The sequence below is a fragment of the Protopterus annectens genome, chromosome 4.part0 (assembly GCF_019279795.1).
Source record: "Protopterus annectens isolate FY-2018-M chromosome 4.part0, PAN1.0, whole genome shotgun sequence".
Classification (NCBI taxonomy): Eukaryota; Metazoa; Chordata; order Ceratodontiformes; family Protopteridae; genus Protopterus; species Protopterus annectens.
In genome coordinates, this window is record NC_056733.1 from 1,331,808,761 (window position 1) to 1,331,826,607 (window position 17,847).

Consider the following 17,847-nt stretch of genomic DNA (forward strand, 5'->3'; position numbering starts at 1 on the left):
CTAGCCTACATCAAATTAAATGTTGACCTTGCCAAATAAATATTTCTAAAGACCATTAACATATATAAACAATTATAAAACTGTACATGTGCCACAATATCTCAAAAAACATTAGAAAATATTCTAAAATGAGCAATAAGCTATTTTCTTACCTATAACATTAGATCTGAACTTATTAGTTTATTCACATTTGTTTGTTTGACTGGGATAGATTTGTCTGTGAAGTGCCCAGTCAAAATATAAGACTAGATAGAAACAACTTCATAGATACGCACTAGAAAATTTAAACTAAACTCTTGCATGTTAAAACGCACTAGTCAATAAATAGCAAGTGTTGATCATTCAGAGGTAGAGTAAATGTCAAATGATTTACAATAATGCAGTAGACATGTACAGACAGGACATGTACATATTAATTAACGTAGCAGCTGGTAAAAATCTTACAATGTTCAAGGTTCTGAAACTTCAATGCATCATCGTTGTGGCTTTTCATAAAGTGAAGCAGCAGCTGAGGTGCAGCACTGCAGACAGATGATATAATTCCTACTTGGATCCAGCACTTAAAGATTACTCATATGTTCAACTTCTTTAGATACATGCCTTGCAGTGCATTGCCTTTATCTAGGACTGACAAAAGAGATGGGATAAAGGCTAAAGAATACAACATTTCATCATGATTGAGTAACTCTGTAGATGAAACGAGTATTAGTAAAACTGGTCATGAACAACAGGTTCTCTGTGAACTTCCCTGATACAAATAATATAAGAGGAGGAAGTTCCAATTTTGTTACCTAAAAGGGGAAGAACTTTCAAGGACATTTTTCAATCAAGGCTATGTAGCTTGTCGAAAAATAAGAATAGACACCCTGGTACATATAAATATATTGCCTGTAGTTACTATAAGTACATTAATGAAGGTGATGCAGTGTCTATAATGAGTAGGAATGCTTGTATTCTGATTCAGAGAAGTTATAACTGCAAGTCTACATTTGTGGTTTATATTGCAATATGTATCTAAGCACATTGGCTATTGTGACAAGAACAATGGGATGTAGGGCTACTTCATATGGTTACAGTGCTGCAACTCAGTGAGGAAGATCCAGGATAAGATTTAACATAAACAATGAAAGTAGCACAAGGCCAGCTGCAGACCCCTGCAGAATTCCCTCATTAATAAGGCCTTTGCTGGAAAGGGTATCAGCTTGACAGTTGCATACTTCTGCGAATTAGACTTGAAGCTAAGACAAGAAGTCAACCTGTACAACAAGACTGGAGTGAATGAAAATCAAAAGCAAGTTCAAGCTCAGCAAACAGTGCCCACTAAGTAAACCTGTACCCCTTACAGCTGAGGATGCTGTAAGCAGCTGCAAGAAGGCAAATACAATGACATATCCCCACCTAAAGCCACGATAATCTCTTGTTGACATATTATAATCACATTACAATGCAATATAAGAAGTTTCAATATAAAGCAAAAAAGCAAGCTGATCTGTAGGAAAACAAAAACGTCTGTGTCAAATAATATAATGGTATCAAATGACTTTGATGACTTTCCTCGCCTATGCATATTACAATAAATCCCACGTACCACCTTCTTAGTGACACCCTGCATAATAAAGAGGACAAACAGATTTCATGAAATTTTCAGTTACTCACCAGTATATATCTCCAGCTGAATCCTAACAAGATTTCTCAGGTATTACTCATTCTGTCAGATTACAGCTGTACCATTCCTTCTAACTTTACAGGGACCAGAAATCAGTAAATTGTACTTCTCTTTCCCCAGTTTCTCCAAATTTTATTCGATAGTACACCTACTGTGAGTAATGGAGTGATGCCATGGATTACGCAAGCAATAATGCCTGACAGGTTGTTAATGTGTAGTTAACACCCGCCCAGGGGTGTTATGAGGCCCGACGCCTTAGGCGGAGGGCCTATACACCCCTGCAAGGGCATTAATTACACATCAACACATACCCTGGAGGGCATTATTGTACTTCGAGAATGGCCACCTAATGTTTCAAACTTGTTGTAGTATATGTTAATGGTGTTGGAGGAAGCATTTTACATCAAACATATATAAAAAGTAATAAGCGAGTGAAACACAACAATTTTACATACAGCCCATTCGCTCTCCTATACACACATACACAGTCCCTTCTGCTTTCACACACATACATATAAACACAGTCTCCTCTGCTTTCATAAACCCATTCAGTTACACAAGATCACTCTTGCTTTCTCCACACACACACACACACACACACACACACACACACACACACACACACACACACACACCTGCTTTCATGCACCATTCACACACACAGACAGCAACACAGATACACACAGACACATACAATCCTTTCTTACTTTCATACATGCATACAATGTCTCTCTCACACACACACACAAACACACGCGCACAAACTTTTTATTTTACACTCACTAAACAGCAGAAACGCTGCTTAACCAGTGCAAAATAGTAACTCAACTGATCTCACACACACACACACACACTTATTTTGCTTTTATTTTATTTCACACTTGCTAAACAGCAGAAGTGCTGTTTAGAGAGTGTAAAATAACGGCGGCCATTCCATTTTCGGAGTCTGAGCTCCACGGCAGCTTGATATGCTGCCGTGAAGCGGAGGACATGTTTTTCACCAGGCATTAGTTGTACACTGATACCCTGCTGGAGGACGGTCGTTCTCCGGTCATGGTACTGATGTACAGTAAGCCCATTCTCTAATGTGCAATATATTTTTGGTCAAAATAGATGATGAAAAAGCAGACTTACTCAGACTCCACGATTGCTGCAGGTTGGGAGTTTGCCTTCTCCATCAAGGAATGACTAAGGAGTTACTTTTGATAAATAGGGGGAATGAAGGAATACAGCTACCTACTAGGGTAGGGGCTTTGTTCCTACATATTTATTTTCTAGCAAACACTGTTTTGCTTACATTTTCTTCACTGAACAACATTCACTGAAGATCTCTTCATTAAAGTATTTTTTTAGCTTCACTTACTAAACACAACTGACTAATATACACATTTAATTGACTAAAATTGTTTACAGTAGATGCACATATCAACAAAATGGATGAAAGACAAAACATATACATTGTAATGTTATACTGCTATTTTTGTTCACAAAAACATTTTCTGAAAAGAGGTTCAAACACTGTCTTATCAAATAAGATGAATTTGAAGACTACAACTAAAAGTAAAATAAGGAAAGCTGGGAAAAACACTGGCAGTGAAGAGAGAATATGAAGAACACATCAAAATAAATTAGACTACTACAGAGCTCTAGCTTGTTCCTTACAACAATGGGAAAGAATGATCTGTTAATACTTCTACAGGCAAAGACAATATGGATTTTGGGCCTGACACACACTTCTTAGAATATTTATAGTGTTTGTTCAAGGTACTGAGGGATATAGCCCCGATTTTGACCCAGGAGCCTTGGGCACTTGCTAGAGCTGGCACAAGACCAGACAGAAATGATGAGGTTTGGTCTGCTCGCCTCTCTTTGGCAAATGGATGAGGGGACAATGCTGGAAGCTGGTAGTGATACTGCAGAACAAGCTAATCCACTGTAAAGCTCAGCATATGGGTGGGGAACCAGATATGGGATGCAACACTGCAGAGGCAGGTGGCTCTCCTTGTACTGCCTACGGCACATCTACATGCAAAAAGGGTTTGGTGCCACCAGTTCATCTGAGAAATATTTGCTTAATAGGAGAACTTCCCTTAGCTATTAACAATACCATTCCTGGTGTGTTTAATCCATGCCCAGGGAAAGAATGGGCAGTAAGGCGCTCACAAGGATGGGCGGGAATAGATGGATTAAGTGAGCATCAGAGAATGGGGGCTTAATGGTTAAGAAAAGATTCAGAGCAAAAAAAAAAAGCATTATCCTGGTATATTACAGTCACTGTTTACTAAATCAATTTAAATTGCTTCTTTTAAGCTAGCTCAGTACTATACATTAACTTACCGTATAGGTTTCAGGCTCATCATATCATCACGCCTTCTCTCCTTCTTCTTCAGCTCTGTCTCTGTTGTTTTCAGTTTATCTGGAACAAGGCGCAACTTTGACTGCATATCACTGATGACATCTTGAAGTTCAGCTTCAGAAGAAAAGACTCTCTGGCAAACTGGACAACATGGTTCAACCTCTTCAGTTAACTGATTGATAAACTGATTGTACACTGCTGTGGCTCCAGCAAGCATAGCTTAGGAAGAAGTTAAGAGTTTTGTTTTTAGTTTCTACACAAATGAGGATTTTTATTAAGGCACTTTTACATTTCTATGCTCTGTCCTGAACAGCCCAGCTATTGTAAAATAACCAAACAATGAATGCTTATGTCATGTAACAGTTAAGAATGCCCCCCCCCTTAATTCTGGTATACAAATGTTAACATATTGCCAAGAGAGAAAAAACTATAGACATCAGCACCTTTCCACACAATGTACAATACCCATACCTACTTCTGACATCTTACACTGCAGTGATGCCAGTACAAAGTACACTGAGACAACAAAGGCAGGCATACAATTACATTAAGTAAGCACGGGGCACATACATCAACACTGAAATTCAAAATACAATTAGACAAAAAGAGGAAGGGTGTCATTCTTTTTGCCATCCCCATCAAAAGTCAAACAAGTGATTCTCAGTCATTATTTAAAACAGGATGACTCTAATTTCAACAGGATATGATATATTTCACCCATTGCCTTGTTTTAAATAAAAATACACTAGAATGGCAATGTAAACTACCAAAATTATCCAAAAGAGCAACTGGTGGGAGTAACGTGGCTGCCTAACAAGTTGTTGACGACAGGATGCTGAAAGCCAATAATGCATAATGCATTGCTGTCACCAGTGTGCTACCTCAGTAAATAATTTTAAATAAATAAATACATACATAACAATTCTCTGGTCTATAAAGGTGTGGTGTGGCATGAATTTTACCAAACATAAAAGCTTACAGTGTCTGAACAGGGTCACTGACTTCCCATTTTCTTGCAAAAATACCAGTAAATTCTAGATTTGGACTAAGTATTGGAAAAACACAGGATTTTCATGGAATTTGGCATTTTAGCCCAGATCAATCATTCTTCATAAGCTGCATTTCTGGTCATTATTTATTATTTACAAAACTGGCAGATTGATTAATTGAGTGTTCTGTGCCCAGAATCTGCTTCAATAATACACATACACACACACACACACACACACACACACACACACACACACACACACACACACACATACACACACAAATACTAACAACCAAAAATTATGCTTGCAAATTACAGGTATAATTCCTGGATTTTATTTCAGGAACCAAATCTAATTTTTTAAAATGTACATCAGTGTTCTTATATATGAACATACCAATCCCAGGATGCAACACAGCTCAACCATGCACACAGAAGGCTGAAAGACAGTCAACAGCAGGAAAATGTGTAGGGAGGGATAATGCATAGTGAGTGGTGATGCTGTTCTGTAAAGGTGGACTTACAGCCAAACTGGGTCATTACAGACCTATAAGCTTCACTGGCAAAACCATGGAATGAATTCATACCTCTCCACTGTCCTGATTTTCACAGAATGTCTAGATTTTTGCATCATATTTTTTAGTCCGTTTCCTCATAAAATTGTGTTCCTAAGTTTGTAACAGCAATATTTAAAAAATGTCCCTATTTTGGGGCTTTTATCTCCCCATTGTTTATGGCTTTGCCCAGATTTCTTGCTGTAAGAGGTTGAGAGGTATGACCATATTATAAATTACTTCATAAAGTTTGATATCAGCAACCATGTTAAACTTGCACTCCCAACTGTTTGGTTTTGTGAAGGGTAGAGCCTGTCTATTAAATCTAGCAAATGTTTTCACAGAGGCAATAGATGGTGGCTGTACAGTGCATGTGCATGGTGTATCTGTGACCTGGCTAAGACCTTCGATACCATTCCCCATGCTGACATTATACAGAAGCTAAACAGTTTAAAAATCAACCCACATGTGGTAAGACGGATAGCAAACTGGCTGAAAGAGATAGAACCCACGTGAGTCTATATTACTAAGTTAAAAGATATTTCTGTCGAACACCTTGGAATGACACCAGCTATTTCACCAATTATCAAATCCAATTATCTTCACTTTGGATCTCAGCATCACTGAGATAAAGGAAGGATTCCACTCAGGACTAGTGTCTTACCTGGATTTGTAACACTCACTAAAAGTTCTGAAACGTCTTCCTGCAAATCCCTCAAAGTTCTATGTCTCATGTCATTCACTCCCACATATACCACTAACACACACCATAGTCATATCTGTCAGAAATCCTAGCACTTGAACAACAGCCCTCTGTCCATGTCCAGCCTTGTTAAACAACTAGGTCAGTGTGACTGATAACAGTCACCTAAGCCTATTTTTATTGCTGCCATGGTTTCAAAGTGTTAGATTTGGAGTGTTTTCACTCACGACTCTATCTGAGGTATGCATGAGTGGCTGGACTTTTGCTAATCCTTATTATTCTTATTTCAAGGAGGTCCTGGAAGTGATTGTTTTACAGCCTCAGCAATGTCAGTGAGGTATATGAAGGTGAAAGGACACTTCCTCATACCTCTCAACTGGAATGTGCATCACCAGGACTCTGCCTAAAAAAGGCACTGAGGGCAGCAATGGCTCTCAACCTCAGAGCCTAAAATAATGGGGGGGGGGGGGGGCAAATTTTAAATATCACTGTTAAAAACTTAGAAAGCTACTAGAATAACAGGATTTTTGTTAACATGCATTTTCTGAATGATATGAAGTCTGAAACTCAAATGTATTTTATTATTTAGTGACTTCAATCCTCATTGATTTGACAGAAAAACACAACTTTTCTGAGATACAGACCTAAAATACAAAGCAAAATCTGGCCCGTCTTTGAAAATAAGCAATGAGCGATAGAGAAAACCAAAAAAGTATATCAAACAGTATACATGTTCAAAGAAAGAGTAATTCAGAATGGATACAGAAGTACTGAAGTTTAAGTACAATCTTTGTCTTGCTTACTTTCTTCAGCTTGCCCCTGCCATACAGTCTCACAGATCATCATGCTCTCTCTATATCACAAACTAGTGAACAAAATGTTTGCTATTTTTGCAGCCCAGAACAGATTGCCAACCTATCCCATATCCAATATGCAGAAAATCTGTCATCTTTTACTACAGCAAAATAAAGTGTACCTAAATTATAAAGCAAAACCAGCATTTTCCCAAAATGATACATCATGCAATGACAGGAAAATGTAGAATATGATCTCCTCATGCTTAAATATACCTGCTAACTCTAATCGAGAATATGAAATAAATATGTAATCACAAACTGTACTATATCAAATCTTCTACTGCTGCCTGTTTACTGAAATGTAAATAGTCTAATGTACTTTTTTTTTTGGTCATGGAACAAAATTGTCTACCCACCTGCCTGGTTACCTAATACGTAAATAAATAAATGTATACATACATTTCACTACTTTTCAATTAAGAGATATAGATATTCTTTGCTAAAAAGCTGCTGTTTCAAAACTGTTTAACATAAAGGCAGTCATCTTTTTACTGTGCATCATTTTTGTGTTGTGGTAAAATATACTCTTAATCTTCATTAGTGACCACTGAACAATGAGGACTAGAAATGCTGAAAACAAAGACCCAACACTGAAGCCTGAAGCAAACAAGCAACTGCTGAAATTAAGATTCTAGGCAGGGCATAAAAAGCCTCAACTCAAAAGCTTCCTTGGCACAGCAAAATATTGGTACTGCATGCTTTCAAGTTACTATCTACAAGTACCATTTGCATACAATAATATATGATATATAATGAAGTTTATTAACATTCTTTGATGTTAAAATTATGCTACTATGAATCAACTACACTTGGTTAAAGAAGTGTGACATTCATTTTCCAGAAACAGAGATTACTACAGTTAAAAAAAAAAAATCCAAAACCTAGTAGTTGGTTTAGACTTTGATTTCCATTTTCTCATAACAGCTTTTTTGGCAACCACCAGAATTAAGTTTAACAAGGCCTTGCTATGTCTATGTAAATCAGATTCTGTATCCCAGCTAAAAAGAAAAAAAGTATTTCCTTAGTTATACTCATTTACTTGCACAGTATTTCTGACAGAGTACTCTGTATAGGGAATTTTTAAAGTCTGCAAACTCATTAAACTCCCAGAACATACATTCCTAGCTACCTCTTTCTTCTCCAACACTCCTCCAACATTTGCTGTCTACCTGATGAAAAATTCTTTGGAGTCTGCTTGGGGTATAGAAGTACCTATGCAAACACTTTCATGAAAAAATCCTAAATCTTCTAGATTATGTTGCATATTTGGAAGTCATACACATGTCCTCCAATTGTTTCTTTGTGAACTGCTTATCTAAGCTTTCTTCCAAATCTTTTATAGCCTCCTCTGATTAATTCCTATAAATTTTGAGCAATATTTCATATGCCCTACTAATTATCCCTTTTTTAACAGCAGCTTGTTTGTCCAAATTTGACCAAAAACCCAACCATTGCAGGTCTTTCCCTTAGGATTCCCCGATCCCTTTCTCTTTGCCTGCACTCTAACAATTCCTGACAAGGAAGGCAATCTACAGCCTGCAGTCCAAATGTCTTCTTGGCCTCTTCCCATTCTTTACCTTTCCCCTCTCTAATTATTTGCTCCCAATACCTTGGTCCTTTGCCAGCTTCCTCCAGTAAACTCCAGCCTCCTCTTGCCTGTTCTCTGTACCCATAACTGCAGTCATCCCTATCAGCAGAATCTCTTTTCTCCATTCCCATGCTAGCTTAGTTCTTAAGATACGTTTTGCTACTTTACTAACATATTCTGTAGGACTGTTATTCTCCTTAAGGATCTGCATACAAAATCCTAGTCTCACCATTTTTTTTTTTTTTTTTTTTTTTTTAATTTCTACCCGTCATCAAACCTTTCCACTTTAAATTGTAGCTTTCTGCTTGCATTATAAGAGCATTAACTGAGTATCTCTAAAATATCCATTAAAATCAGATAATTCTAAACCACCTTATTCTACTGGAAGGATTAACTTATCCCACTTGACTCCTGCCCTCTCTGCCTCCCAGATAAAATCCTTCAACTCTTTAATTACTATCCATAAGTACACTAAACTGTGGTGAGCATGCCAAACTGGACTGCTAGAGTCGTGACCCCCCCTTCACCTGATTATTAACTTGTCCCAACATCTTTAATCATACTCCATTTTCGACTTGAAATGAACTTGCCCAGGTATATTTGGCATAATGAGGTTGTAAATATTTCCTTATTGAGACATTTAGACTGTAACTCAAACCCTGATTATTTCATCTCCCAAACAGTACATTATTGGCAGAAATCTTGGAAATGGGATATCCTGCATGAACTCTATAGCTTGAAAACTTAGACTTTTAAGCAACTAATGTTAACAGAAAAGTAAATACAACAAACAAAAACACATTCCAAAGCAGCTACAGACCTCTTTTTTGGCTTTCTTAACTGGCTTAGCGTGGTGTGAGAACTCAGCTTAGCACTGCTGTATTATATTAGCGATCTTTAAGGTGCTGCACTACCAACAGATCACCTTCTTCCCTGGACTCCACCCCCCTTCCCCTAGTGGAGAACATACTTTTCGTATTCCCTAAATACCTCTGAGGCGTCATTTTCAAATCCCATCTCATTCTGGCAGTGTCAACGTAGCAACCTAGGCTTGGTGTGCTCACCTCATAAGTTTTTACTCTACTATGAGCTTTTCTACTTATTCCTCTGCATTAGACCATTAATATAATATATTTTGTCTGTATTTCTCACAATAACTATATGTAACCTGCAAACTGTCTTACATGGTAGTAACTAATGGTTGGATAACCGATGTACAAACAACTATTATTGGCTGCAAAGTAGTAACTATTGTCAGATAACATCCTGTGATGGACACTGTTGAATCTATACAGTTAGCTGGTAAGATATTATCAGTTTTCCTAGACTTACTGTGGTGTAACTGCTAAACATGTTGATAATATTTGAACTGTAGAAAAGACAAGTTCCCTCTTGCCTCCCTACCAGTTTTGTATTCTCAACTTCAAAGGCAATATGGCTCTCCTTCTCAATATGCAGTTGTTCAATTTACTTAACTGAAGCCACATACGAAATACAGTAACGCATTAATCTCTTAATTTGAACTTTAGAACCCCTAGGTCAGTGGGTGAGAGTAAAATGGCTGAACCTAATTATGGTCTATCTTGACTGATAAGCGAGCCTGTTGCTATAAGCAAAATAACCTGCACTCTGAACTAAATGATACGCTGCAGTATATCTCCTGGACTGTCGCTCGCTGTGGTTATATCTCCTACTCAAACTGCACAACCTGGTCTCCACCACCCACTCAACCATAACTGTAAACTTTCTCTTTTAGATTTTAACAACTAGAAAAGAGTAAACAGGCTCCCTGACTCCCTGGAATTATTTGCCTACTGAAAGTGAACGGGACTGGGGTACCCAACCTGCGAAACACTGTGGTCCTAGCAAAGTAAGTGAGCCCACAAAGCTACCCAGTGTACTGCATTTAACTGCTTACTTGTAAACTGCTTGTTGCTAAATTGTGGTGAGCACGCCAAACTAGACTGCTAGAGTCATGACCCCCCTCCCCCTAACCTGATTATTAACTCGTTCCAACATCTTTAAAAATACTCCATTTTTCTTTACTTGAAATTAACTTGCCCAGGTATATTTGGCATAATGAAGTTGCAAATATTTCCTTATTCAGGCATTCAGACTGCAACTCAAACCCCGATTATTTTGTCTCTCAAATAGTACCTTATTGGCAGTAATCTTGGAAATAGGTCTCCCTGCATGAACTCTGTAGCCTGAAAACTTAGACATTTAAGCAACTAATGTTAAATGAAAATTAAATACAACAGAAACACATTCCAAAGCAGCTACAGACCTCTTAATACAGCTGCTATAGATGCTATATATTTTTGTGTGTGTGGCGTTCTTAACTAGTTTAGCGTGCTGCAACCCACTCCATTCGCCCTCATTACAGTCGGGGTCACTCCACTCCCATACCTTAGCCCCATTCCCACCCCCCCCACATCAATTACATTTATTTCTATCCTGACCACTCCTCCTACCTACCACTAGCCAATCATTTCATACATCCACTAACATTACACTCTGAACCACTTCAGCAATACACTTAACTTATTCTTCACCCCTTTACCACTCTCCCAACTACTAAAGTAGCTACCTCCTCAACTATTCTCAACATCCTCTTGCCTTAATCTAGCAAACTACAATTACCCAACAACATTTGTTCCGATGCTTACAAAACATAACTATATTACACAAATTAGTCATTTACCCAATAAACAGTATCATAATGCTAATCCATAATATTATAATACTCCTACTCCTCCTTACAATTGCACAATTAACGTCTTACCTTTCCTAGCTAACTTTAACTGGTCCTCCATAAAATCACTACCACAAATATTCCTCTCAACCAAGCCACATCCCTAGAAATATCTCAGGCTATCCTCAACATCACTCCCCTTATTCACCTATAGCATAAAATACTCCCACCGAAAATAGCCATAAAAATATATATCCTTCAGGTATCAGTTAACCAAACTCATAAACACATTAATAAACATAGCTGCTAGATTAACAATAAGTAGAGGTTTATATCCAAATCCTGGCCCTAATGACACCCCTTCTACCCACTCTCAACTACACAGCATACTTAACCTACCTCAAAGAATCAGACCTACTTATTCTAAATTTAAACCTTAGAAGTGCTGTTAACAAAGTACAAAAACTGCAAGCCACTCTCCCACTACTCTCCAGACTTATGTATCCTAACAGAAACTTGGCTTAAACCAAATATTCCAGATATTGAGATCACCCCCAGGCTTCAACATAATTAGGGCAGACAGAAAAGAAAAAAGAGGTGAAGGAGTAGCCATAGTATTCAAGAATAACCTAATTCTGCAACCAATTAGTCACAACTTACCTTATCTAAATAAAACTGAAATCTTGCTCACTAAACTTCAACTCAACCAAAATAAATATACAACCATAATAGCAACCTAAATTCTCCCAGGCAATAATATTCACACAGTAGAAAACATCCTCCATTACATACTGAACACCTTTCCCAAGGAGACCATTATCCTAGGCGATTTTAATATTGACTGGACTACCTGTACTGCAGAAAGCCCCAGTAAGTACATCAAATTATCCAAAAACCAAACAGAATAGATAAAAAAACAAAGACAATTTATACTTAAACAATCCCTCCCCATCAAATAACTGGCTATCTACCCGACAGTCTTAGTGACACATGCCAACATACATCCTCAGACAACACACATCCTCTACTAAAAATGCCATCTACCGCCACATCTACAATAAGAAAAATTTCAACTCAGAAAATGTAATATACACCCTAAAAATGAAACTGCACCCTCTAAGAAAATAGCCCCTAGATGCTCTTGTAGAACACTTTAACCAAATTTTCCTTAATATACTCAACAGGATAGCACCTACAACAATCATTCGTGTGAAGGTAAAATATACACCACGGCTATCTAATGAAACAAGAAACCTCCTTAAACAAAGGGATACGATCTGGCTAAAATGGCACTCAAACAAAAAAACTAATCACATAGCCTATCAACAAATTAGGAATAATGTAAAGTACCAAATAAACCAAGACAAAAAAATATTACACCATCTTACTGTGAAAACACCAAAAAAATTCCAGAGAAATTCTGGACAACAATTAACATCCTTCACTCTGGCAAAACCTCACCCCCCCCCCCCCCACAATATACCTAACAGCTCTGCTACAATTGCAGGCCACTTTAACAAACATTCCACTTAAAACATTCTATCCCTAACCAAAAACAATAAAAACCTCCTAAGATCAACCCGCATCCTACCAAACAATAATTGCTAAACATTCTCTTCCCAGCCCATCTCCACAAGACCATTGAAAAACTCCTAAAACAATTAAAGCCTACCACAAATGCAGCTGATAATCTACCAGCAGGATTTCTAAAAATGGCAGGTGAAACCATTTCTTACCCTGTCTCAATAGTAATAGATCCATTACTGATCAATATGTCCCAACCATCTGGAAAATATTACACATTATATCCCTGCACAAAGGTGGAAACTCAACAGAATTTTCAAATAATAGGCCCACAGCAATTCTATCCCCACTATCTAAACCCCTAGAATGATGCATTCATTCTCAATTACTGTAGTATCTCACAATTAATAATTTACTTCCAAAATCTCAACACAGCCTAAGGCCTCATCATAGTACCACAACTGCCCTCCTCAGTTTTCTCAACACAATTAATCATTTTAGAAATAATGGGAAAATAGTATCATCTGTCTTTCTAGACACGTCAAAGGTCTTTGATACAGTATCACACAACAAACTACTAATTACTCTCACCAACATTAGTATCACCCCCCCAGGCCTCAAATGGTTCCAAAGCTACCCAACAGCCAAAAGCCTCTAGAAACACTGATTCCTCGTGAGAAAGGTTATGGGAGAACCAACCACCCTGTTTCAGGATTTCTAAAATGCCTTCAAAGTAGACATCATCGGGTGGAGATATTGGAGACTCTTTTCCGTCACAGAAATCTGTATCTTCTGTGACTGATTCTTGAGGGGAGTCCAAGTGCCTCCTCTTGCACTTTCTCTTCTTACGGACTTCTTTGGTGGGATGCTCGGGAGAAGTATCGGATGAGTTTTACGTGTCTGAAAACACTTTCTTCTATTCCGGACCCACCAGAGAACGGCCTGAAAAGAAAACCAACGTATATCTGTACTATATCTGCAGGTTTAAAATTTTTTTGCCCAACTCCCTATAGTAGCAAAAGCACATCACCGCACCCCCAACACCAGTTTCTCCCCTTCCCCATCCCCTAGTCTTTCTATCATGTCTTTTCTCTCACCAAGGGGACACACTTCTACTCACCCTAAACAGCAAACTGAACTTTAAGATAATCTTAAATACTAAGCAGTACATAAACTAATGGTTAACTTACTGATTGCTTGATTGTTTTTCTCTCAATCTCCAATTCAGTGAACAGGTTCTAGCCTGCTCCATTCGCCCTTAGGGCTCACTCCCTCCACTCTCCTACCCCCATTCCCACCCACCTCTTCTTTCATCAGGTTTATACTCCCTAAGCCACTCCCCTACCTCATCTTCATACAACCAGATCACAGCATTACCCCCACATAACTATTCCACCCCACGATAATTAGAAGTTATGTACTCACCATAACGTTCCATCTGAGTAGGTATCTTCATTTGTCTGCAACCTTTAGGATATGGATCCGATCTCGAATCTGAGCCGGCAACTTCTATCACAGCATAGATCCGAGCTCCTAGCTCCTCCCTTTACCCATAATCCCCTGCCAACCCTGACTGACCTCAGATCAAGTTTGCCCCATAGCACAGCTAATACTGTGTCCCAGAGGGAACTAATCTAAAGAACCCCAAGTAGGATCATTTTGGTCAGGGGGAAGGAGGGGGGATGGTTGCAGGCAAATGAAGATAACTACTCAGTTGGAACGTTATGGTGAGTACATAACTTCTAAATCTGAAGTAGGACTTCATTTGTCAGCAACCTTTGGGACAGAGTCCCCAGCTACCTAAATCTTGGGTGGCCTTCATGGAAGGATATTCCGGAGCACTGCAGAGCCAAAAGACGCCCTACCTTGGGAGACAATATCTACTTTGTAGTGGCTTATAAAGGTATGAGATAAAGCCCAAGTGGCTGAAGAACAAATGTCATCCAGAGAAACTCTAGCCTTGAAAGCAGCCGATGTAGCAATGGCCCTCGTAGAATGAGCATGGACTCCCTGAGGTGCAGGCCTTCCCGAGCTCTGATATGCTAAGAGAATACAACTAGATATCCATCGGGAGAGGGTAACCTTAGAAACCCACTTGCCGAAGTTGTTTTTGGCAAAGGAGACAAACAACTGATCGGATTGCCTATGACCAGTAGTTCGATGAGTATAAAAATGTAGTTGTCTATGCACGTCTAAAGAGCGCAGCTTATACTCTCCTTTGTTTTGATAGTTGGGGAAGAATACTGGAAGATTAATAGACTGATTAATGTTAGCTTCTGACGATTCCTTAGGTAGAAAAGAAGGATTGATCCTGAGGTGAACTCTGTCTGGGTGGAAGACAGAATACGGTGGTTTGACACAGAGAGCCTGGAGTTCCGAGACCCTCTTGGCTGAAGTTATGGCCACCAAAAAGGCCGTTTTCCAAGAGAGGTATTTAAGATCAACAGTGGCCGCCGGCTCGAAAGGGGGGATAGTCAAGGCCTGTAAGACTAGGGATAAATCCCATGGGGGTACCACCTCTTTGACCAGGGGCCTGAGAAGGAAGGTACCCTTAAGGAAGGTCTTACACAGTTTGGAAGTAATAAGCGGGCCTGACTCCTGCCCTACATGATAGTGTGAAATTGCAGCAAGTTTTACCTTGACCGTGGAAGAACTAGCCCGCTGGTGAAAGAGAGAAGTTAGAAAATCTAGAACCGATGCTACCGGCGCCGTAAAAGGATCTAAATGACGGTGCTCCGCCCAGATGGAAAAACATTTCCATTTACTCCGATAGACCCTTCTGGTGGAGGGCTTGTGAGCTGCAACAAGGATGGCTTTGACTGGTGATGAAATTCCGAGAGTCCTTATCAAGAGTGGAACTGGAGCAACCAAGCCGTCAGCTTTAGGTTGGCCAGGTTCGAAGTCGGAAGACCAAGGTGGTGTGAGATGAGATCCGGAAGGGGATCCAGCATCCAGGGAGGATGAATCAGGTGAGACCATAGGTAAGGGAACCACGTCTGACGAGGCCAGAATGGGGCAATGAGGATCATCTTGCTCCCCAACTGACTGGCTTTCTGCAATAGTTTCAACATCAGGGGCAGAGGCGGGTAAGCATAAAGCAGACCGGGAGGCCAAGCATGAACTAGAGAGTCTCTCGGGGACACCCCCAGAGGGGGGATCAGAGCGAAGTAATTGTTGCATTTGGTATTTGAGTGAGAGGCAAAAAGATCGCAACAAGGTCGCCCCCCCCATCGGGCAAATATTTGCTCTGCTACTAGAGGATTGAGAGACCTCAGGACAGTACGACTGAGCCTGTCCGCTAATATGCTGGACCGTCCCAGAATGTGCGTTGCCATGAGAAAGCGGTTGGTGGATATCGCCCATTCCCACACTCTCATGGCCTCGTGGCAGAGTGGGTAAGACCTGGTTCCCCCCTGTTTGTTGATGTACCAGATGACTGACATGTTGTCCGTCTGAACCGCAATCGTCCCCACTGGAAGAGGGTTGTGAAGTGCTTGCAACGTCAAAAGCACCGCCCTCATCTCCAGGACGTTGATATGCAAAGAGGTCTCTATGTCGTTCCACGTGCTTGGACTGTTCTGCCCGAATAGTGCCCTCCCCACCCCAGGCGAGAAGCGTCCGTGGTCACTGTGGCGACTGGCGGAGGCAGCGAAAAGGGACGTCCCGTGTGGAGATTGGAGGACTGGAGCCACCACACGAGCGACCTTCTGCAAACCCTGCTTAGGGGGATGGGATGAGATGCGATTGCGAGATAAGGACCATTGTACCTGGAGGGTCCATTGTATGACCCTCATATTCAACCGGGCCAATGGCAGCAGAGGAATTGCTGCCGCCATGGACTTTAGAGCCCTCGGGACCAATTCCGCTGAAGTAGCTTGAAGTTGAAGGATGGCCTGCACATGCAACCTCAGGTTCTGAAGCCGATCTGGAGTCAAGAAAGCAAGCATCAGTCTGGAGTCCAACCTTGCCCCTATGAAATCCGTAGGAGCCAGGGAGGACTTGGCCATGTTGATGGTCAACCCTAAGAGTGGAGCCAGATTGAGGAAGTAATCCCTGCATGAGCAAAGAAGATGCCTTGTTGGGGCGGTAAGGAGCCAGTCGTCCAGGTACGGAAAGACCTGAATTCCCTGGAGTCTCAGGTGGGCCGCTATCACTGCTAAGACCTTGGTGAACACCCTGGGGGTTGAGGTGAGGCCGAAGGGAAGGGCCCTGAACTGGAAATGGCTGGCTCCCAGCCGAAAGCGGAGAAACCTCCTGGAGCGTCTGTCTACGAGAATATGATAGTACACATCCTTGAGGTCTATTGAGCACATCCAGTCGTTCTCCCGTAGTAGTGGGAGGATAGATTGCAGAGTGACCATCCGGAACTTTACTTTTGGTACTGCCAGGTTCAAGAGAGAGGTCTAAGATGGGCCTCACGTCCCCTGTCTTTTTTGGCACCAGAAAGAACCTGGAGTAAAACCCTGATCCGTGCTGATCTGGAGGGACGGGCTGGACAGCTCTTTTTTGTAAGAGCTGCTGAATTTCTGCAGCAGCCGCCTCCCTCTGATTGGGTGGTACATCGGGGAGGCTTCTGATTCTGGGGGTTACAAAAAAGGGAATTTGGTATCCTCTGGATATAACCCGAAGCACCCAGCGATCCGTTGTTATGGACTCCCACATTGCTAGGTGCTTCGAAAAACATCCCCCGACTGCCTCCAGAGTGGAGCAGCCGGGTAACCCCTCAGGGGTTCTGCGGGCCTCTCAGAGAAAGGTTCTCTGGACCCAAAATTCCTGGGACCCCTCCCTGGCCTCCTCTGCCACGAGAGGACTGGCTGTCCGAGCAGACTGGGATTGATGAACCACATCTTCTTCTGACCCTTTTGGTTCTTGGTAAAGGACCTCTGGGGAGCAGACAGACAAAGTCTTCCCGC

The 17,847-nt window shown here is 40.6% G+C and overlaps 1 protein-coding gene across 1 annotated transcript in view; it reads right to left on the bottom strand.

Moving 5' to 3' along the window:
• RAD50 (RAD50 double strand break repair protein) overlaps window positions 1-17,847 on the bottom strand; it is a gene marked incomplete in the record, with an annotated part of 1,663,481 nt that overhangs the window by 1,136,606 nt on the left and 509,028 nt on the right. Inside the window, 1 exon segment of the mRNA XM_044069198.1 lies at window positions 4,004-4,241. Coding sequence (XP_043925133.1) covers window positions 4,004-4,241 — 238 coding nt within the window.